At 48.4% G+C, this 16,543-nt stretch overlaps 1 protein-coding gene and 1 long non-coding RNA gene across 2 annotated transcripts; both read left to right on the top strand.

Annotated features, from left to right (window-relative positions):
* Positions 1–6,284: 6,284 nt before the first annotated feature.
* On the top strand, positions 6,285–11,583 carry sgk1 (serum/glucocorticoid regulated kinase 1). The gene is made up of 10 exons (XM_019896282.1): positions 6,285–7,133; positions 7,216–7,291; positions 7,482–7,557; positions 7,723–7,911; positions 8,071–8,202; positions 8,564–8,800; positions 9,287–9,382; positions 9,463–9,618; positions 9,709–9,798; positions 10,187–11,583. The coding sequence occupies exons 1-10, from the start codon at positions 7,058–7,060 to the stop codon at positions 10,352–10,354; spliced, it is 1,296 nt and encodes a 431-aa protein (XP_019751841.1). The 5' UTR covers positions 6,285–7,057; the 3' UTR covers positions 10,355–11,583.
* Positions 11,584–12,009: 426 nt separating this feature from the next.
* On the top strand, positions 12,010–15,813 carry LOC109531708 (uncharacterized). The gene is made up of 3 exons (XR_002171230.1): positions 12,010–12,158; positions 13,535–15,271; positions 15,375–15,813. It is a non-coding gene; the product is annotated as an uncharacterized LOC109531708 (long non-coding RNA).
* Positions 15,814–16,543: the final 730 nt, after the last annotated feature.

Below are 16,543 nucleotides of genomic sequence, written 5' to 3'. Positions count from 1 at the left end.
CCCGAGCTTCCCTATTAGCAACCAATGACACATTTTACCGCCGCTTTGACCATTGCACTCCCCGGTGATGTAATCGCGCCAACTACCGCTTGTTCCCGGAGACAGTGAGTTAATTAGTTGCTTGTCACACATGAAGGCTGCGCTTGGCCTTTTACTTTTTTCCCCATGGTATGTCCAAAGTGTGCATTTTGAGGGGAATGTCGTCGATTTCTTTAGTGAATCCTCCAGCCCCCAAAATGGCCACGCCTAAACAATAGCCTGATGTGGCGTTTTATGGCTCGGCTCCGGGGAAGAGCTCATCGAAAGAAAGATGTCCTCACATTTGAGTCACCCCAAATCTTCCCATGATGTACCGAGCGCGAGTACTTTGGCCAACACTGCACGCAAGTGGGTTGCTATGGCGACGCGAGGGCAAGCGAGACGTCCCGCTCAGCCTCCCCGCAGAGGGTAAATAGGATTTGTGTCATGTCGATCCTTCCTCTGTTTATGCACTTGCACAATGGGAGGAGACGACGGCACGTTGCGAGGTTCCGCGGGAACCAAAAACCACCTGAAAAGGAGCACGACGGACATGCAAACGGCGTCGAGCGTGATTTCAAACATCCGAAACTCTTTTTCTTTTCGCCTTTGAGTGAGAACAGTGATGAATCAAAGGATTTACATTATTCATTTAAATGGGGAAAACGAGTCCGTATTCACGTGTCAACGCACCAACACGGATGTCATTTTGCAGGTAAGGAAGTGGAAGACGCTGTCGGGCCGCCACGGCATGTCGAAGGACGGCGGCGACGGGCCCAACGGCCCGTCTTGGGGGGCAACGGCGTCGAGCGTGATTTCAAACATCCGAAACTCTTTTTCTTTTCGCCTTTGAGTGAGAACAGTGATGAATCAAAGGATTTTCATTATTCATTTAAATGGGGAAAACGAGTCCGTATTCACGTGTCAACGCACCAACACGGATGTCATTTTGCAGGTAAGGAAGTGGAAGACGCTGTCGGGCCGCCACGGCAAGTCGAAGGGCGGCGTCCAGGCCACGCCCCCCTTTGTGGCCAGCCCTGTCATGCTGGAGTGCGCCGTGTGCAGCGGGCCCTACATCGGCTACGTGCTGGACGATGCCTGGCAGCCGCGACAGCGCACGCAGGCTAGTTGTTCCACTTCGTTACCGTTTGGAAATGTCAGCATATGAGAGGAAGAGTCACAATAATTTAACTATTTTAGCTTGATTGTATTTCAATTTAATATGAAATGATTCTCATCAAGTCACCTTCCATTTCTGACCGCACATGAAAAGGTGTCAGTTTTGTGGTTGCGATGACTCACCTACTCCAAATAAATCCGGGATCAAGTGCAGTGCCAGAGAAACGCTCACAGAAACAGATGTTGTGCTCATCAGATTACATGGCGCCCTGCGGGGGTGCGGGGGGCCGTCAGTGGGGTCGCTGGCGGTATCGCCCTGGCAACGCAGCTTAATTAAAGCACATTGGGTAACAGGAAAGTGGGGCAGTGAGGCGTCTGGGTGTCTTTTTGCCAAGTGCCGGTTTAGGGTGCGGTGTTGTTTGCAAAGGGGCCTTCACGTTGGTGAGGAGCCAAGAAGTTGTCACCCACAACCGGTGGAGCACGACCCCGTGAGAAAGCCACTGGACGACTTGATTTTTATAACCTCATACGGCAAGCGCAAGAAAGAAGTCAATGTTTCTTGAATCGTGCCGTTTTTTGATTTGCAAAGTTTTGGGTGACACAAAGGCAAGTCACCCTCTCAGGAATCCTTACGTCTTGGGGCAATTTTAACCCTGCTCCCCAAAAGTCTTGGACATGGTCGCCGATTTCCGATAAAAGGGCCTTCACCCATGTATATATCTGTGTGTATATGTTAATTAGCTAGCTAGTTAGCTAAATAGTTTTTAGATATTGCGAGAGGAGCAAAGGTAGCAGAGGTTCTCTGTCATGGGTCTTGCATTGAGTGAGACCAAATGTTTCCCAGCAGGCCGTGGACCTTTACTACCACAACGAGTCGGAGCCAGACAGCTACTGTTGCCCCGGCGACAACGGTAAGTCGACTGCTAATAAGACGGCTGTTGTCTCCCTTTCACCATTCCTGCTGCTGTGTACTTTTACCTCTGCCAAGACGGCTATGTCATCATTGGGAGTTTGCAGTTCAGGTCTTCAGACAAGCAAACGTTTCATACCCGCTGCCCCAAAAAAAGACTCCGTTTGATCCGCAACGTAATCAGACTGTGTTTCTAGTATTATGAGTGTCGGCTGTTTCCATTTGTGCATGTTGACCTCTCCCGCTTGTTCGGTTTGCAAATGATTCAGCAAGATACGACAGGACTTTCCTTCCATCATCCCATTCTTATTTGGCTCTAATGTAATGTGTTTCCAAAACCAAAATTGCTAAGTCTTCTTTCACTCACACACACACACACACACACACACACACACACACACACACACACACACACACACACACACATCGCCGCTCCTGGATTCTTTTTGCGGTGTGGTCAACACTTTGCACTCTGATGTAATTTTAGTTGGGATATTTGAGGAGAATATTGTGTGTCTCCAACCACTCGGAGCATCACCCCAACGTGGGTGCCGAGTAGGCCAGCAGTTTGACACCAGTGACCGAGGGCCCTGTTTTCACGTCTGGCGTGAATATGGCCCAGCTCATTGTGTATCTCTGAGACTTGATGCTGGTGATTTTGCAGACGAGTGCTGGCCACCGCATCTGCAAGGAGGAGGCCTGTGCCACACACGCGGTGGTCACAGTCGACGTCAATCACGGCAATCATAGCAGCTCTTTTCATTTCATTTAAATGTGGCCTGCTAGTCTTGACATGAATGGTCATGTGTGTGTGCCCGCCTCCCAAGAGCTGTGCTCCCCAGTGGAATAATTTAAAAAAAAATAGTGAACTCCTCACTCACATATGGTGCAATCCCAGCCCAACGCCTTAAAGGCTTCAAGTGTACAAAAGCTCCACTCCCATGTTTTCCTCAGGTCTGCTTGGTGACTATGTTTGTGTGCGTGCGCATTATGTAAGCCACTAGTGGCAATTTTCGGGATGCCAGCCCTGTGTGACTCACACACGTTGGGAGGTCCGTTCGAGAGAGCGCAGGAAGGGCGGCGAGGCGATGCCAATCGGCGGATATTAGCACTGTAGTGTAAACATCATCAGCCCCCACCCCCAACTGCCTTTCATATGAAAATTTTCATCCATTTCTTTGGTGGCTGTTGTGTCATTTGGCCCAGCGGGGACTGGAGGGGGCAGCGTTTAATGGCAACTGTCGGGCGATGAATGTGAATGAGGATGGAATAGTTAGACAGCTCAATATATACACACACTTAAACACACAAACACACACACGCACACACACACACACACACACACACACACACAAATAAAAGCCTTGTGTGTGTTTGAGAGAGAGAGAGAGAGAAAGAGAGAGAGAGTGAGAAAAAAACAAGTCGCTTGGACGCCATCTGTGACTCTCGCCAAATTGGTCCCTTAAGACTGGCCACCAGACATGAAATTGTTGAACAGCGGCACCTCGATTTACATGTTGAAGTCCAGTACCAAGATTTAAAAAAAAATAAAAAAACAACGGTATGAAAATATGAACATTGAAATGAACTGGAAACCTGCAGCAGAATGTCAGATAAGTTTTATTGCTCTCCGTACTGTAGTATTTGCGCTTTGGATGCGTGGCTTTAAGGGGCGTGGCCTTTGGAGCAACATGACAAGCTGGATTCTATCTGGCTGTGTGAACATCTGGGCGAGAGTGGCAGTATTCAGCAGCTCCTCGCAAGTGGTCTCGTTTTGTATTGAAGCTTAATTGTGACTTTTGTTTGATTCCCCACATAATAACTCGAGCTGCAGCTGATCTGAAGGCCACTTAATCACCAAGCGTAGGTCCATATTCCATCGTGTGTGTGTGTGTGGGGGGGGGCAAAAAACATGTCGAGACAGTCAAATGGGCGCGCCTGTTGTTGATGTCGTTGATTGTGCAGCTGTGTGGTGGGTGTGCATGTTTGATTTGGCCTTAAGGGCACGTCCACACAGGTGGACAATGTTCTGCTGCTGCATAGAAAAAATGTCAAAAGGGAAAAAAAATTCCCAACTTGTGACACTGCGCTTATTCAACCTTTGACCTTGGGCCATGTCTCATGGGACCCCATTAAATCGCAATCGGCGTCTTGTTTTTGCAGCGCTTTGAGTGGCGCGTTGATGAGCTAGCGCCTCTCCCGGTGGCTCGCTCGCTAAGTCGCTGTCTTTGTGAGACAACAAGGCGCTCAGTTAGCGTTGTCACAATGACACAAGTTGTTCCACTGGACACTCAGTTTAACAAACTGGCTCTGTTCTTTTTCAATCCAGCTTGTTGTTTCATTCCCGGTCAGCCGGCCGGCAGGAGCCTTTGCTCGCTTGCTCTTTAGCGTGCCAGTGTGCTGTTTGAGCAAGGAGGCGTGGCCGACGCTGTAGCTAGCGAGGAGGCTCGAAATTTCACAATGAGAAAACTGGCACAGTTTGAATGCAGATATTTTTATATCAAACAGGAGAGGGACAAAAAAAAGCATTGAGCTAGCCTGAAACAGCACCACAAGCGCTGACCTACATTTACAACTAAAATGTGGACACTTCCACATATGAAGAGGGATGGGGGAGGTCATCCGGGGCACGGCCCCCCGACCCCAGTCGACCACATTTTCCATGGTTCCGTTTGTCAACGAATGTGTAATGACAGGCAAACTAGGGTTAAGGTTTCAAGGTAGGGTTTTAAATGAGGGATAGGTGTTCAGGAATGGTTTGAAACCGGAGTTAGGGTTTCAATCAGAATTTAAAATTTGGGTTTTAACTAGGATTAGGGTTTCAAAGTAAGGTTTTAAACCAGTATCAAGGTACAAAATGAGGGTTTTGAAGTAGGGTTAGGGTTTGAAATGAGAGTTGTAAACTGGGGTTAGGGTTTCAAACTAGGGTTTTACACTTGGGGTTACGGCTTCAAATTAGTTCTTCAAATTACTTCCCCCCCACCCCATCGGTTACCACGGCCATTTTTGGTTTGTACGCGACTACAAGGTACCGCTTTCCGTTAAGTTTGGCCAAAAGTTGGTGGGAGAGCCCCTGCTTTTCCGCCGAACGACGTCGCAAGTCCAATTTACGACTTTTCCGCTGAGCGTCTGAACGCAGCACGTCTCAGAGAAGGCGGACCGTCTCCGCCTTCGAGACGTGAAAGAAGCGAGGAGGAGGAGGGAAAAAGCAGAAACGCGTCCAGATGAAAATCCTCCTGGCTGAGGAATGCGCCCCAGTGTGCTTACCTCTCGATGCCCACCTTGACTGGCAGCCTGCGACACCGCCACGTCTCGATGAAAGACACAACGACCGCTTGGACGTGTGAGTACGAACGGCCTTTGAACGCAACATCCGTGACGACGTCTCGCTTCAAAAAACCGAAGGAAAAAGGCAATCATTAACTTGGGGAGGATGTATAGACGTACAAATGTAACGGGGGTTCGGGGGCATTACGTAAGCGTACAGCTATAACCTACTTTGGGTAAAACAGACCCCCCCAAGCAGGCTTTAAATACAAAATAAAGCATTTCAAACGTGCCCCAAAATCTTGCAGGGATTTAAGTGCAAAATGTGTTTTGCTTCCTGTCAACTTTCTCAACTACAGGCACTTTAGTGTAGACATTATACTGTACTCTACATATTCCTCCTTTGTTTGATTTTTCCTCAATTTTCACCAATTCTCACTTTTATTGTTTGGAAAAGTCGACGTGGCCTTTCGCACAATATCTGCCAGTGGGTCCATCCACTCGGGACATAGACTAAAGCTGTTTTACCTAATGTCAGATCAAGTGTCAAGTACAACAGATCGGTGCAGTTTGGGGGGCGGGGTGCATTAAACTCATGTGTTGTTGTTTTTGCATTAAACTCGTGTATGTTCAGACCCCTCAAGTGTGTATCCCCTGGCTCTGTACTTTTCCACTAGCAGCCGCTTTTTTTTTTTTTGCTTCTAACCCCCTCCCCTCTCACGCTCGCTGCTCTCTGTCGCTCTCTCTCACTTTCTCACTTTTCTTTCTTATTTTGGGTGAACCTGCGTCACTCGGTACCCTTATAATTGAGCAGTAATTGATCGAGCGAGTTGCATTCTTTGCACATCCACTTGGCAAGTTCTTGCGAAGACAACTTCGCATCTAAAAGTCTACATTAATCTGTGCCTTATATTGGGAGGGGGTCGTATGCGCACCAAAAAGTAAGGAATTTTCATTTTGCCCACGCTTCATACCTTTACGAAATGCTGTAGTCAACTCTACCCACTTGAGGCACAATCATAGCGCAAAAGCTTCCATCAGCAATAAAATGAATAGTTCACTTACGTGTGAGCGGAGGGGCATCGAAACGTAACCGCACCGAAATGTTGCGAATTTTTCATTTGCCCACGCTTTATAGCTTAATTAAATGTTGCGGAGAACTGTTTTTATTTGAGGCAAAATCATAGACCGAAAGCTAACAATGGGCAACAAATTAGGGCAATTTGTTAGAGGCACACCAAAATGTTTGACATATTGATAACTTTCGAGGGGCTTGACGTTGTCATTTGGGGAGCTCCGTGTTGTTTGCGGACACATCGGGGCGCGATAAAATTGTCAGCATTTTGAAGCATTTTAGGGTCGTCTCGGTGGTCATTTCACAGCCAGTCAGACTCTTTACGTCACACGAGGTGGTTGATCTGAAATTCCGACGTGAGTATTTGCGGGGAAAAGTGTGTAAATAGATCGTTCAAGATGCTTTCTTTTTGTTATTTGACGCAATCACACGGAGGGGTGGGCGTGGCCGAGTGACGCGCTCGTCATACTTTGAGGCCTCTGATTGGCTCATGCCGGCATAGGCTCGTCCAATAGGAGCCAAGACATCGCCGCTTGCAGTCACTCCTACCCGGAAACGCCTCCTTCTGGCTTCGTCATATAAACAGAGGCAAACTTGAAAGCTGTAGTAGTTACGTCTTCTGTACATGTCCTTGTTGAGTTCCTTCGTGCCTTGGCCTCCCCCCCAACATGACGATCAAAAGCGCGACAGGACAGCCCGGCTTGACTTATTCCAAGTTTAAAGGCCTTGTGGCCTCTGTGTGCGGTACGGAGCTGCGTCGCGATGGCTGCATCGTTTTTTGTGTCCCGACGGATGAACGCAAGCGTGACTTTGAATTTTCTTTCAGCTTTCATGAAACAGCGGAGAATGGGACTGAACGACTTCATTCAGAGGCTCGCCACCAACGCCTACACCTGCAAGCAGTCAGTACGCCTCTCAGCTCACTTTGATTCCCTCCACAGTTTGATTTCATGCATTGTTTTGTTTGATTTGAATCTTTTAATTTGACGAAAATGTTTTAAAATAAATACTTAGTTTGGATTATATCAAGTATAAATGTATATTTTTTCAAATTTTTTGAGGCTACATATTTAGTAATTGCTTTTGTTTTAGTGTGGAGGTGCAGTCCATCCTGAACCTGAGTCCTCCGCAGGATGCTGAGCTGATGAACACCAACCCCTCCCCTCCTGTGAGTCTCTTTAGCAATCAAAAAATTCTCTACACTCATTGGCCTTAACACTGGCCAAGGGCTAGAACAGATGAATGGCATTTCCGCTCATCAGTATGGTTGAACCACCTGGGTGTTCAGAGGGATGTCTTGCACAGCTAACGTGACACGCGTTGTTTGACACAGCCCAGCCCAACCCAGCAGATCAACTTGGGCCCGTCGTCCAACCCGTCGGCCAAGCCCAACGACTTCCACTTCCTCAAAGTGATCGGCAAAGGCAGCTTCGGCAAGGTGCTGCTGGCCCGCCACCGCCAAGACGACCGCTTCTATGCCGTCAAGGTGCTACAGAAGAAGGCCATCCTCAAGAAGAAGGAGGTAAGGAGACAAATGAAATAAAATCATCATAATAGTAATCGTAAGTGATTTCCGTGTAAGCGCAAATCGTCATTGGTTTTGGGCAAGCCATCTCCCATGACTGCGCATGGGCGGCGAACGTCAACAAAGCGTTAAGTCGTCTCATGTTTGGCCACTCAGGAGAAGCACATCATGTCGGAGAGGAACGTGCTGCTGAAGAACGTCAAACATCCTTTCCTGGTGGGCCTGCATTACTCCTTCCAGACGGCCGGCAAGCTCTACTTCGTCCTCGACTACATCAACGGGGGAGAGGTGAGTCGCGTGCCGCTCCAAAGGAGCGCCCGCCAGGCGCCTCGCCTGCATCTCAAAAGGGGAAGTCGGGAAGGAAGACGCGCCGCGCCACCCATCTCCACAATTAGCTTGTCGGCCAGCCGCACGCGCCAAACGGAGTTAATTTCCTGCCATTGTAGGACAATCGGAGTCGATGAAATGTTATTTGTATTCATTTAAAAAGCTATATATAAAATGGCTTGAAAAATGATGGTAACAACTTAAAAAAAAACCAACGCATGACACAGCCGTGAATCAAAAAGGCTTGTCAGAAAAGGAAACGTGATCTTTTGCGAGCAAGGAGGGCGACTGAGCCGCTGACGACGCGGTGGTTTGTGCGCAGCTCTTCTACCACCTGCAGCGCGAGCGCTGCTTCCTGGAGCCGCGGGCGCGCTTCTACGCCGCCGAGATCGCCAGCGCGCTGGGTTACCTGCACTCGCTCAACATCGTCTATCGCGACCTCAAGCCCGAGAACATCCTGCTCGACTCGCAGGGCCACGTCGTCCTCACCGACTTTGGACTCTGCAAGGAGAACATCGAGCCCAACGGCACCACCTCCACCTTCTGCGGCACGCCCGAGGTAACCACCACAAAATCCGCAAGTGGCTCAAAAAAAAAAATTCCAATTCGGTCAGCATCTCAAGTGCTTTTTCTTTGGCTTTTTGGGTGTCGCTGTCATACATTTGGAATTCAACCAAAAACAATTGGCTTGAGCCAGACGTAAGTTGGAGTTCAAATCCTGTGAGACTTGAGCCCAGTGAGCATCTAAAAAATGGGCTAACCCAGCTGCCGTTCAAGGTTTACCATTTTTCTTTTGCTTATTTGGCGTGAGAGCGCCCCAAAGTGGCGCCATTTGGAATACGTTTTTAAAATGGCCTCAAAACAAAACCCGGAAGTCCAATGATGAAATCTGTGCTTTCTAAAAGGACAAAGGGATCGTAACTTGCTTCTTGTATGTCAAATTCGGGCCACAAGATGGCTAAGCGCCCCCAGCCCGCAACACCCCTTCCTTGTTTTTGTTTCTCAGTCCTGGCTAACCGCGTAGTTTTTTTTTTGTCTTTGGCAGTATTTGGCTCCCGAGGTTCTCCACAAAGAACCGTACGACCGCACGGTGGACTGGTGGTGCTTAGGGGCCGTCCTGTACGAGATGCTCTACGGCCTGGTGAGGCTCGCCGTTCCTTCCGCCGAGTGCGTGAGCATGCGGCGGGACACTAACCGCCACTGGCCCGCGTGTCCTCGCAGCCGCCCTTCTACAGCCGCAACACGGCCGAGATGTACGACAACATCCTGAACAAGCCTGTGCAGCTCAAGCCCAACATCTCCAACGCCGCCCGCCACCTCCTGGAGGGCCTCCTGCAGAAGGACAGGACCAAGCGGCTGGGCTGCGCCGACGACTTTGTGAGTACTGCTCGTCTCGGCCCGCACCTTTATTTCTTTATTTATTTTTGCTTTCGTTTGCTGATGGGCGATCCATTTTTCTCTATACAGATGGAAATTAAGAACCACGTGTTCTTCTCGCCCATCAACTGGGACGAGCTCAACAGCAAGAAGATTACGCCGCCCTTCAACCCCAACGTGGTAAGAAAAAGGTCGTCGTTGGTGCTCAACGCGGGCAGCCCACCGGAGGGCCTGATTTGGATTTCTCACTGACGTGCATTTGCTGCTTGAGAGTGGCATTTGTCATCATACTTTTCGAGTTTTTTTTTTTTCATTTTTGAGTAAATTTGTTACATGGGTTTGTACTAGTTTGATTGTAATTTTTTTAAATCTATGGATTATTTGTCCGGCGCAAGATGTAAACTCCAATTTTGAAAAGACTGACCTCCTTGTGCTCTAGACGTACAGCAATAGCAAAAGTCAATAAGCTTCAAAGTACACGATTCTTTTTATTTTCCCAAACAATGCTTGTGGTTCGTTTGCTCACTTGAGATGTCTCTCCCTATTTGTGCTTGCGGTCCTCGTCCAGACGGGGCCCAACGACCTGCGGCACTTTGACCCCGAGTTCACGGACGAGCCGGTGCCCAACTCCATCGGCTGCTCGCCCGACAGCGCGCTGGTGACGGCCAGCATCAAGGAGGCGGCCGAGGCCTTCGTGGGCTTCTCCTACGCCCCCTCCATGGACTCGTACCTTTAGCAACGAAACCGCTCGTTGTCACCTTGCAACAAAACTGCTGTATGTAAATATTGCACCAACGGACCACAAATGGTTTGCGACTGAGTCGCCGAGCACACGTTTGTTCGTCCACGTAGACATCGCCATCTCCCTCCTCCGCTGTTTCTCCACATTCCCTTTTTTTTTTTTTTCATTTGTTAACGTCACAGGATGAAACTGGGAGCAAGCTGAATGTTACAGAGCGGCCGTTAGTGGTCAAAGGTGCCTTTTTGGGGGTGGGCGGGGCTCTGCTCCCCTGCCCGCGTTGCACAGAACACTAGAGGGCGCTGTGGCACCTTCAAAATGGCCGTCTTGGCAACTGATCATTTTGCACACAGAAATGGTGTGAGCACAGCGCCCCCTACATGTTATATTTTGTTGTTTTTTTTTTGAAGGGGGGGTGAACATACCCTTACGCTGCAAGCATTTATTTAACATCCCCCGATTGTTTTAGTCCAATTTGTCCTCACAAGGAATCAAATTCCATCTTACAAGTGACATTTTTTCCAGTCCTTTTTGGCTGGATATGACTGATGTGCATTTAGTTGGTCATCCTTGAACGAGTACACCACGTCCTCACTCGCAGGAATTCCTTCTTGACAGCACTAGTAGACTGTCTTCCAAGTAACCCTTCTACGCAACCGGTGGCCTCCTCATATGTCATTAAACCTTCGCAGTGAACGCGTGTGCTCACCGGTCGCAGTGTGTCTGCCACTAGTAGCCTGCTGGGCATTCTAGTTGCACCAAAATGCCCACTTGTGGTTTTGCCTCACTAGTATAACCTGTGCAGAAATATAATCCAGTCAAGGGGGAAAAAAGTGACTAGCAAGACAGTCATTACAATAGTGAAGATGGCGCGTACTCGTACATGGAACTGACATCCTTGATGTTTAGTACTACAGTAGTACACACACTTTGTCCTTATGAATGTGTCATTTTTTTCTCCCCGCGTTGTTGCCTTCCACGTTCGCCCCCTCAGCCGACATTCCGTTGTCATGTTGTTGAACGCTATTTAAGTTTTTTGTTGTTTTTTTTGGGGGGTGGGGGGGTTGTCTGAGTGAGTTGTACTGTACATAGAACAGAAAACGATCAAACGACGTGACCACAATAAAGGTAAATGCGTCAATGTGCTTGTGTTCTCGAAGATTTTCTTGAGACCTCTCAAACCCTTTGACGATGCCTAACTGTCATTAAAAAGGGATTCCATTGTTGATAGACAGCAATTTGATCGCTGCAATTGAGAATGTGTCGCCTGCGGTTGGAATCTCGCCCGCTTGTCAGAAGAGAGGTCTTGGCGTCTTTCCCTGCAAACTTGCTTCAGATGCGTGGGTCCTCAAACTCGCGAGGCACATTGCGAGTCTTTGACAACGTCATCTCTCAAAGTCACGATTGGGTTTCTGAATTTATGTGATCATCCCAATTCCTGCCGCTTCAAAGGCGAGAACGGCATCACCGACCTGCAGGCCAACATTCTGAAATTGAAAGCGTAAGCTTGGAACACGCCGCCATCAAGTCCATCCACCCTCGCACCTTCTCTGGTGCAAAGACACTGGCGCTGTGAAATCGCATCAAACATCTTCCAGCAGAGGGATTCAAGGTACAGACATTTTTGCCAATTTTGGGAAACAGTGTTTTAACAACGTTCCTTTTTCTTCTTTTTTTAGGATCTCTTAAACCTTCGGTTCCTCATGTGGGAACAGAACCAGATTGGCACACTCAAGCCGAATGTTTGTCGGAATGAGGAACCTGTCAGAGCTGGACCTGACTGAAAACGCTTCCTCTCAAGGTTTGACATCGTTCCCAGAATCATCAGTGCGAGTTCTCCACGACAATATGTTTCCTTTGAGATGCGCCCGGGGCGTCATTGAAACGAGGTTGGACCGGCGCTCCGTGTGGCCTTGATTCCGTGTGTCCTTTTGAGTCAAATTCGCGTCAATCATTTTTAAAGGCGGCTTTCGGGTATTTCAAGAAGTCGGCATATTATTTTCCAAGGTGACGAAGATGTTTCTCATTCAGGTTATACTCTGATTATTATTCTAATCTTACATTGCTTGTCACATACAGTAGCTCCGCCGTTTTGGAATATGACAGATTAGTTGCGGAGGGATTACATTAATCCAATTTCAAGAAGAGTGGTGGCTGTAATCTTTTTAAATAACACTGGAAAAAAAGGGTAAGAACCGCTCTACATTCGTATCGACTCAAAGACCAAAATCAAATCCAAAAGGCAAATGGACAAAAGGACAAAAGTCGGGACGCCGGTGCAAAACTGGAAACTAATGATCACGATGGAACGAGTATTTGGCTCTCCAAACTAAACATTCGTCAGATCGGCGCGCCAGCACTTTGCGCATCGCATCTTTCTTCAGTTTTTCTGGAGCAGCGCTGAAGTCATTGACATCACTGTCGCATCGGCGGCCAAGAAGGGATCAAGAGAGAAGGCGGATGGCGCAGAGCAGGAAAGCGAGCAAAACAACCTTCAGGGGTGTGTCATTGTCACCATCCATCCATCCATCCGTCTGTTTTCTGTGGCGCTTGTCATCATTTGGGCCCTTGACGAAGCCCGCAGGACAGTCATCCCTCATTTTTGCCGATTCATCGGTTGGTCTGTCCCAATACCAGGATGATATTTCCTCTCATGGCATCTAAACGCAATAAGTGTCTCCCTCACATTAAAAAAAAAATCAAATTCTTTTTCTTCTCATCTGCCTTGCGTTCCTTCAGTCTCCATCCCTCACTGTTTTCTTCCTGCTGCATGTCTGGCTCAGCCCCCATGGCGCTTCCTTTGAGCGCACCATATCAAACGCATCAAAAGGATGCCTGGGACTGCCTGTTCTTGTTTTCAGTGTTGATGCGCAACCGCCCGCTCCTGCTTCCCAATATGGCTCCTTATATACTGACCTTCACGTACAGGCACAGCTTGTTATTCTGGGAGCACATTTCTTCCCTTGCAGTAAAAAAAAAAAAAAGTTCTATAGGATGTTGTTTTTATTTTGGCCAAAAACAGCGGATCAAAGCGCACGTTATTGAAATTGAAGCCGTTGATCCGAAGACCGCCTGCACGAGTCATTAGTGGCCGCTAAAGAAGCGGCTACTCGGTCGGTGCTAATTAATCCCGTGTTATTTCTTTGAGCTGGCCTTCATTCGCTCTCTCTTTCCCAGTGCCGTCACACAATCTCATCCACGGCCGCAAGCTGCCATGTTCCCGAATTTCACGGCTTGCAGTGTTAACACTTGAATGTCCTGGCCTAAGCCTCCTCGCGAGGACATCGACTGGAGGAGTCGGTCGTTGCCAGAGCCGCCGCAAGCTGCGTCTTCGACAGTGTTACGAAAAGGTTTTCGCGCCCCCCCCCCCCCCCCCATGCAGGTATTTTTCTCAAAATCAGTCTCGTCCTTGGAAGTGTCATGATGCCGCGCTGTTTTGATGGGATGTTGCAACCACCACTCATTCAGGTCACGCTTGGAAAAAGCCATGTTGCTCTTCCCTTTTATCTGCTTAAGGTCACCCAAATAATTCAACAGTGGCCCCGCCCCCCACAACGACCATGGGCGCTCACACTGTCTCTCCGGGACGATTTCGAGTGTTCCGTGAACCTTCCATGCATGTTTTTGGAGCGTGGGAGAAAAGGGGAGTACCCGGAGAAAAGCGCACATCCCCTTCAAACTTGAACCGCGTCCAGCTCAAGAATTTGCACGCCCACGATAACACGAACTGATTGAGCAGTTTCCTATGCTAATGCCTTCGACACTTTTCTCCCCCTTTCTCGGTGATCCGTCTAATGGATGCGTCACGCTTGATGAAAATCGTTTGCGGCTCGTTTCCCATCCCTCTGTGTTCCCGTTACCAGCTGGGGTTCGCGTTCCGAGCCATCTGCATTTGTATTTGTGTGCCGAAGGAAGGAAAAGGCGCCGATCCCAATGTGGTTTTGTCTTCATGAGTAGTTGTTGTTGTTTTTAATTCATCTCAATAAATCTAGACGTCCCTTTTAATCACTGCTCAGGGAAAAAAAATGCGAGGAGGGCCACACTTCCTCACGTCCCTTCTAATGAACACCGAGGGGTCCACAATGACACTGCAAACTATCGAGCCACCGAGACATATTGTGGACATTTAGCCGTTTCTTGCTAGATCGAGCGTCTGTTGCTACGACGAGTGCAAAGAGCGCGTTTGAACTTGAATGGCTTCTTCTTGCACTTCCCAAACTGCCCGTTAGGTGCGCTGAAGGCTTGAGACGTTTCCGTTTGTGACCAACAGGTGGCATCGGAGGGCTTCTCCTCCAGCGTCGCACCTGTTGGTCATGTGTCATCGTTTCTTTTCAGTTCAAAGGACTGCCACTTCACGCTTTCATCAAGAGGGGTTTTCAGGACTTTGTGTGTGTTTTTTGATGTCGTTTTTTTTTCCCTCAGTGTGCCTTTCTAAGTGTTTTTGTTGAGCTACTTTGTTGGGTACATCCCGCTTCTCCTGCCTGCCTGCCTGCCTTCCTGCTTTTTTTGGGTCCTCCGCCGTCACGCATGATGACAGAATGTCCAGGTTGCGCCGCCTCTCGCTCACTCGGCTGTGGCTACCCGGAACGCTGATAAGCATAAACAGAGAAAGTGGAGAGACGGATGGCCTGTCGCCATTCAATTTATGAAACGCAATTGCTCTTGGGTGTTACAAGGTCGACATTTTATGATGGTAAATTCATTTTCTTTTGACTTTGATTGTAAGCGTATTCATATGCTCCTGTCATGCTGAGGCCAGCTGTTAATATCGATGGCCTGGATCCACGTGGCGCTGGTTTGGAAAAAAAAAACAAAAAAAAAACACAACTGAACCCAGGATGTGCACGCTGGGAGCAAAATGGAGACCACGCTGAGCTGGAACACAAAGAGCACACGCCAACAAACAAAGCAAAGGTGCTCACACACTTAATCGCGACTCGTGTTAAAAGAAAGCTGAAAGCGGCTGAAAGGGCTTTCACCTAACCAGTCGAGCTGTCAGTACCTTCTCGATACACAGCTTTGGCAAGACGGCGTTTGCTTGCAACTCGGCCCTCTCCGACACCACAGCAATTTTCACACAGGAAGATGCTGACTTCATCACACGGTCGTCATGGCTGCTGGCTACCGAGCAGCTTTACTGCAGGTTCAAAGTCTCTCTGGCAATTGATGAAGGGCCACGGTGGGTTTTGTTTTTGTTTTTTTTCCCACATGCTGCCCGCTCGCATGATATACAGTATGGAGCCCTTGAGATATCCTCCCTCTTTAGGGCTCCGGCATCGATCTCATTATGAAATAGTCGTTCCCGAGCAACAATGCCCTGTTTAATTGAACGTGTCACTGCCGTCGGTGGAGGGAAGAGGAAGTGAGAGATTGCAGGAGGCTGGGCAACGTCGAGTAGCAGAATGGACACAAAGACACCAGTCGATCCCGCAGGGATCAAACACAAGACATGTTGAAAAAAATGAAGATAGTGTAAGCTTTTGTTAAATTGTTAATTATTATCATTTTATATTTGAGCATTATATTCTTTTATGTTACAGATACCTAAATTATATTCTGTTTAATAATTGCTGAAACATTCTTATGTTGCTTGCATCTGATTGGCGAAGAAAAGCAGGAAGTGTTTTCGTTACCGGAAGAAGGTGTGTTCGTTCGGGACTTGCGAAGCAGACGTTGAGAAAAATAAAAGCTGCGTTCAAACGAAGTCCATCTCTCCTTTTTGCCCATTCCTAACGTAGAGCCAGCCATTCAAAAACCTACGAGCCCCTCAACTTACAATAGCAAGATAAAAAAAAAAACACATCCCGTGTATGGGTGAACTTTTAGGAGCGCTCGACCATAACACAACCACCGCTGTATGCAGAGTGCTGCACACGGAGCCAAAATCATTCATACAACAATAAACAGTTGTTGGGCTTCGCTTGAAATGGGCAAAGGACCCACAGGCGGACACAATCTGATCTGGTTTATTTTCAGCAAGAGGGACAGGAAGCAAAAGCGTCATACAACAATAAACAGTTGTTGGGCTTCGCTTGAGATGGGCAAAGGACCCACGGGCAGACACAATGAACTCAGATTTGGTTTATTTTCAGGAAGAGGGACAGGAAGCAAAAGCAGTCCGAGCAACCGAAACGAGGTGGACAGGAAGGCTCGAGCGTCAACGGCTTTGGGGGGCGGGGCCACGGC

Source organism: Hippocampus comes, unplaced genomic scaffold (assembly GCF_001891065.2).
Source record: "Hippocampus comes isolate QL1 unplaced genomic scaffold, H_comes_QL1_v1.1 scaffold170, whole genome shotgun sequence".
Lineage (NCBI taxonomy): Eukaryota > Metazoa > Chordata > Actinopteri > Syngnathiformes > Syngnathidae > Hippocampus > Hippocampus comes.
The sequence above is the reverse complement of the archived record's forward strand: the minus strand, read 5'-3'. Positions and strand labels throughout refer to the sequence as shown.

Excerpts from the sequence above, each read along its gene's own strand:
- sgk1 (XM_019896282.1), top strand. The coding sequence starts at position 7,058 with ATGACGATCAAAAGCGCGACAGGACAGCCCGGCTTGACTTATTCCAAG. Across the intron at positions 7,558-7,722 it reads ACACCAACCCCTCCCCTCCT|CCCAGCCCAACCCAGCAGAT; the intron begins GTGAGTCTCTTT and ends TGTTTGACACAG. Across the intron at positions 8,203-8,563 it reads ACTACATCAACGGGGGAGAG|CTCTTCTACCACCTGCAGCG; the intron begins GTGAGTCGCGTG and ends GTTTGTGCGCAG.